This window comes from Arachis ipaensis, chromosome B09 (genome assembly GCF_000816755.2).
Source record: "Arachis ipaensis cultivar K30076 chromosome B09, Araip1.1, whole genome shotgun sequence".
Lineage (NCBI taxonomy): Eukaryota > Viridiplantae > Streptophyta > Magnoliopsida > Fabales > Fabaceae > Arachis > Arachis ipaensis.
In genome coordinates this window covers 4361342-4362930 of record NC_029793.2, presented here as the reverse complement: position 1 = coordinate 4362930, position 1589 = coordinate 4361342, and the positions used below count along the sequence as shown (strand labels likewise).

Here is a 1589-nt window from a genome sequence, read left to right as displayed (position 1 = left end):
AAAAGAAGAGTATTAACAAATTATAATAAAAGAGTACTAATTTTCAATACATAAATTTAAATTCTTTTCAAAAGTAATTATAGTAAAAAAATATTAAAATAATATAAATTTGAATGATATAAATTCATGTACTTTTTAGTAATTTTTGTCTAAACGTAATTTTGAATAATGTAATCTAAAGAACATTCATTTTATTATAATCCATTTTGATACAAAATTACCAAGCATAAATCACGTTAACACCAACTCACTTTTTATCAAAATCAAATTTGTAAAATCAATTTTATACAAAATCTCGTTTGCAAACTCTAATCCAAACACACACATGCATATCGTAGAGCTTTTAACTTGCCATCAACCTGCATCACAAATCGATATATGCAACTCAAAGCATTAAACAGTTTATACAAAAAACGGAGTTTTTAAGGATGAATTCGATAAATGAAAATACTTGCCAATATCAAAGTTTGCGAATTCAAACCACCGAAACTATGTTCAAGTGCATAATTTTTCATAATTCAGGTGGAAAACTGGTCTAAAATTGACTCAACATTAAGGCTCTAATATGATCATTTTTTTGTCAACACCTTTAAGCAATGAACAATAGAGAAAATAGAGGGAGTGAGAGTTCATACCATGTTCAACAGGATTTTGGTCAATGAAATTTAGCTGACATGTTGTAGAGCCCCTTGGTATAGCAGATAATTCTTTGACAATATCGTACTTTGTCTCTTGGTCTAAATAAGAATTAAGATGAATTGTGACTCTCTTCAAAACAAGTCCTCTTTGTAAAAGATATTCAATAAATTCACGCTCATCTGCGGAGTTCTCATATTCTCTAAACTCAAAACTCTTGAGATGTGATGTCACACAATTCGAAACCATGGTTGGTGGTGCTGGCACAAAAAACTCTATCCGATGAAAATATTCACAATGCACAACACTCTGACCCCCAAAAAATAATAATAACACGTCTCAATAAACTCAAGAAAACAACAAAAACAGAAATAGAGACATTAGTTTTAAACTGAAATGTATTCATACCTTCAAAACATGAACCACGAGACCTTCAAGTACATGACAATTATGAAGGAAGTTTAGCAGGAAGTCTGTGTTGAAACATGGAACATCAAGCTCTAGATTGAGCAAACGGGGAAATTCCGGAAACTCGGAAGTTACACCATTAAATAAGCACTGTATAATAGATAAGTACACATTAATTATATTTCACAATTCATACTTACAGTTATTAATTCAAATTAGCTTGAGAAATAATGAATTATGAGTTTGAGTGCTATTAAGTTGTTAAAAAAATATTATATATTATTGTATAACTATAATTATAAAATAAAAAAATGATTAATAGTCAAATTAGTCCTTAAAAAATGATGTATTTTTTAAATTCGTCCTTAAAAGATTTTATAAATCAAATTAGTATTTCAAAGATTATAAATTAAACTGTATTTGTTCGTCAGTCATAATAATAACAATTTTTATCAACAATTGATGAAGCACATGACAACTAATATATTCAATTGGACATTAACTAAATATGTTCATGAAAATCTATCAATTTATTTAATTGAAAA

The 1589-nt window shown here is 27.7% G+C and overlaps 1 protein-coding gene across 1 annotated transcript in view; it reads right to left on the bottom strand.

Annotated features, from left to right (window-relative positions):
- Positions 553–1589, bottom strand: part of LOC107614823 (F-box/LRR-repeat protein At3g59200-like) — a 2186-nt gene continuing 1149 nt past the window's right edge. Inside the window, exons 2-3 of the mRNA XM_016316956.2 lie at positions 1045–1194; positions 553–945 (exon numbers count right to left, since the gene is read on the bottom strand). Of these exons, the coding sequence (XP_016172442.2) occupies positions 553–945; positions 1045–1194 (543 nt within the window). The remainder of the gene's footprint in view (positions 946–1044; positions 1195–1589) is intronic.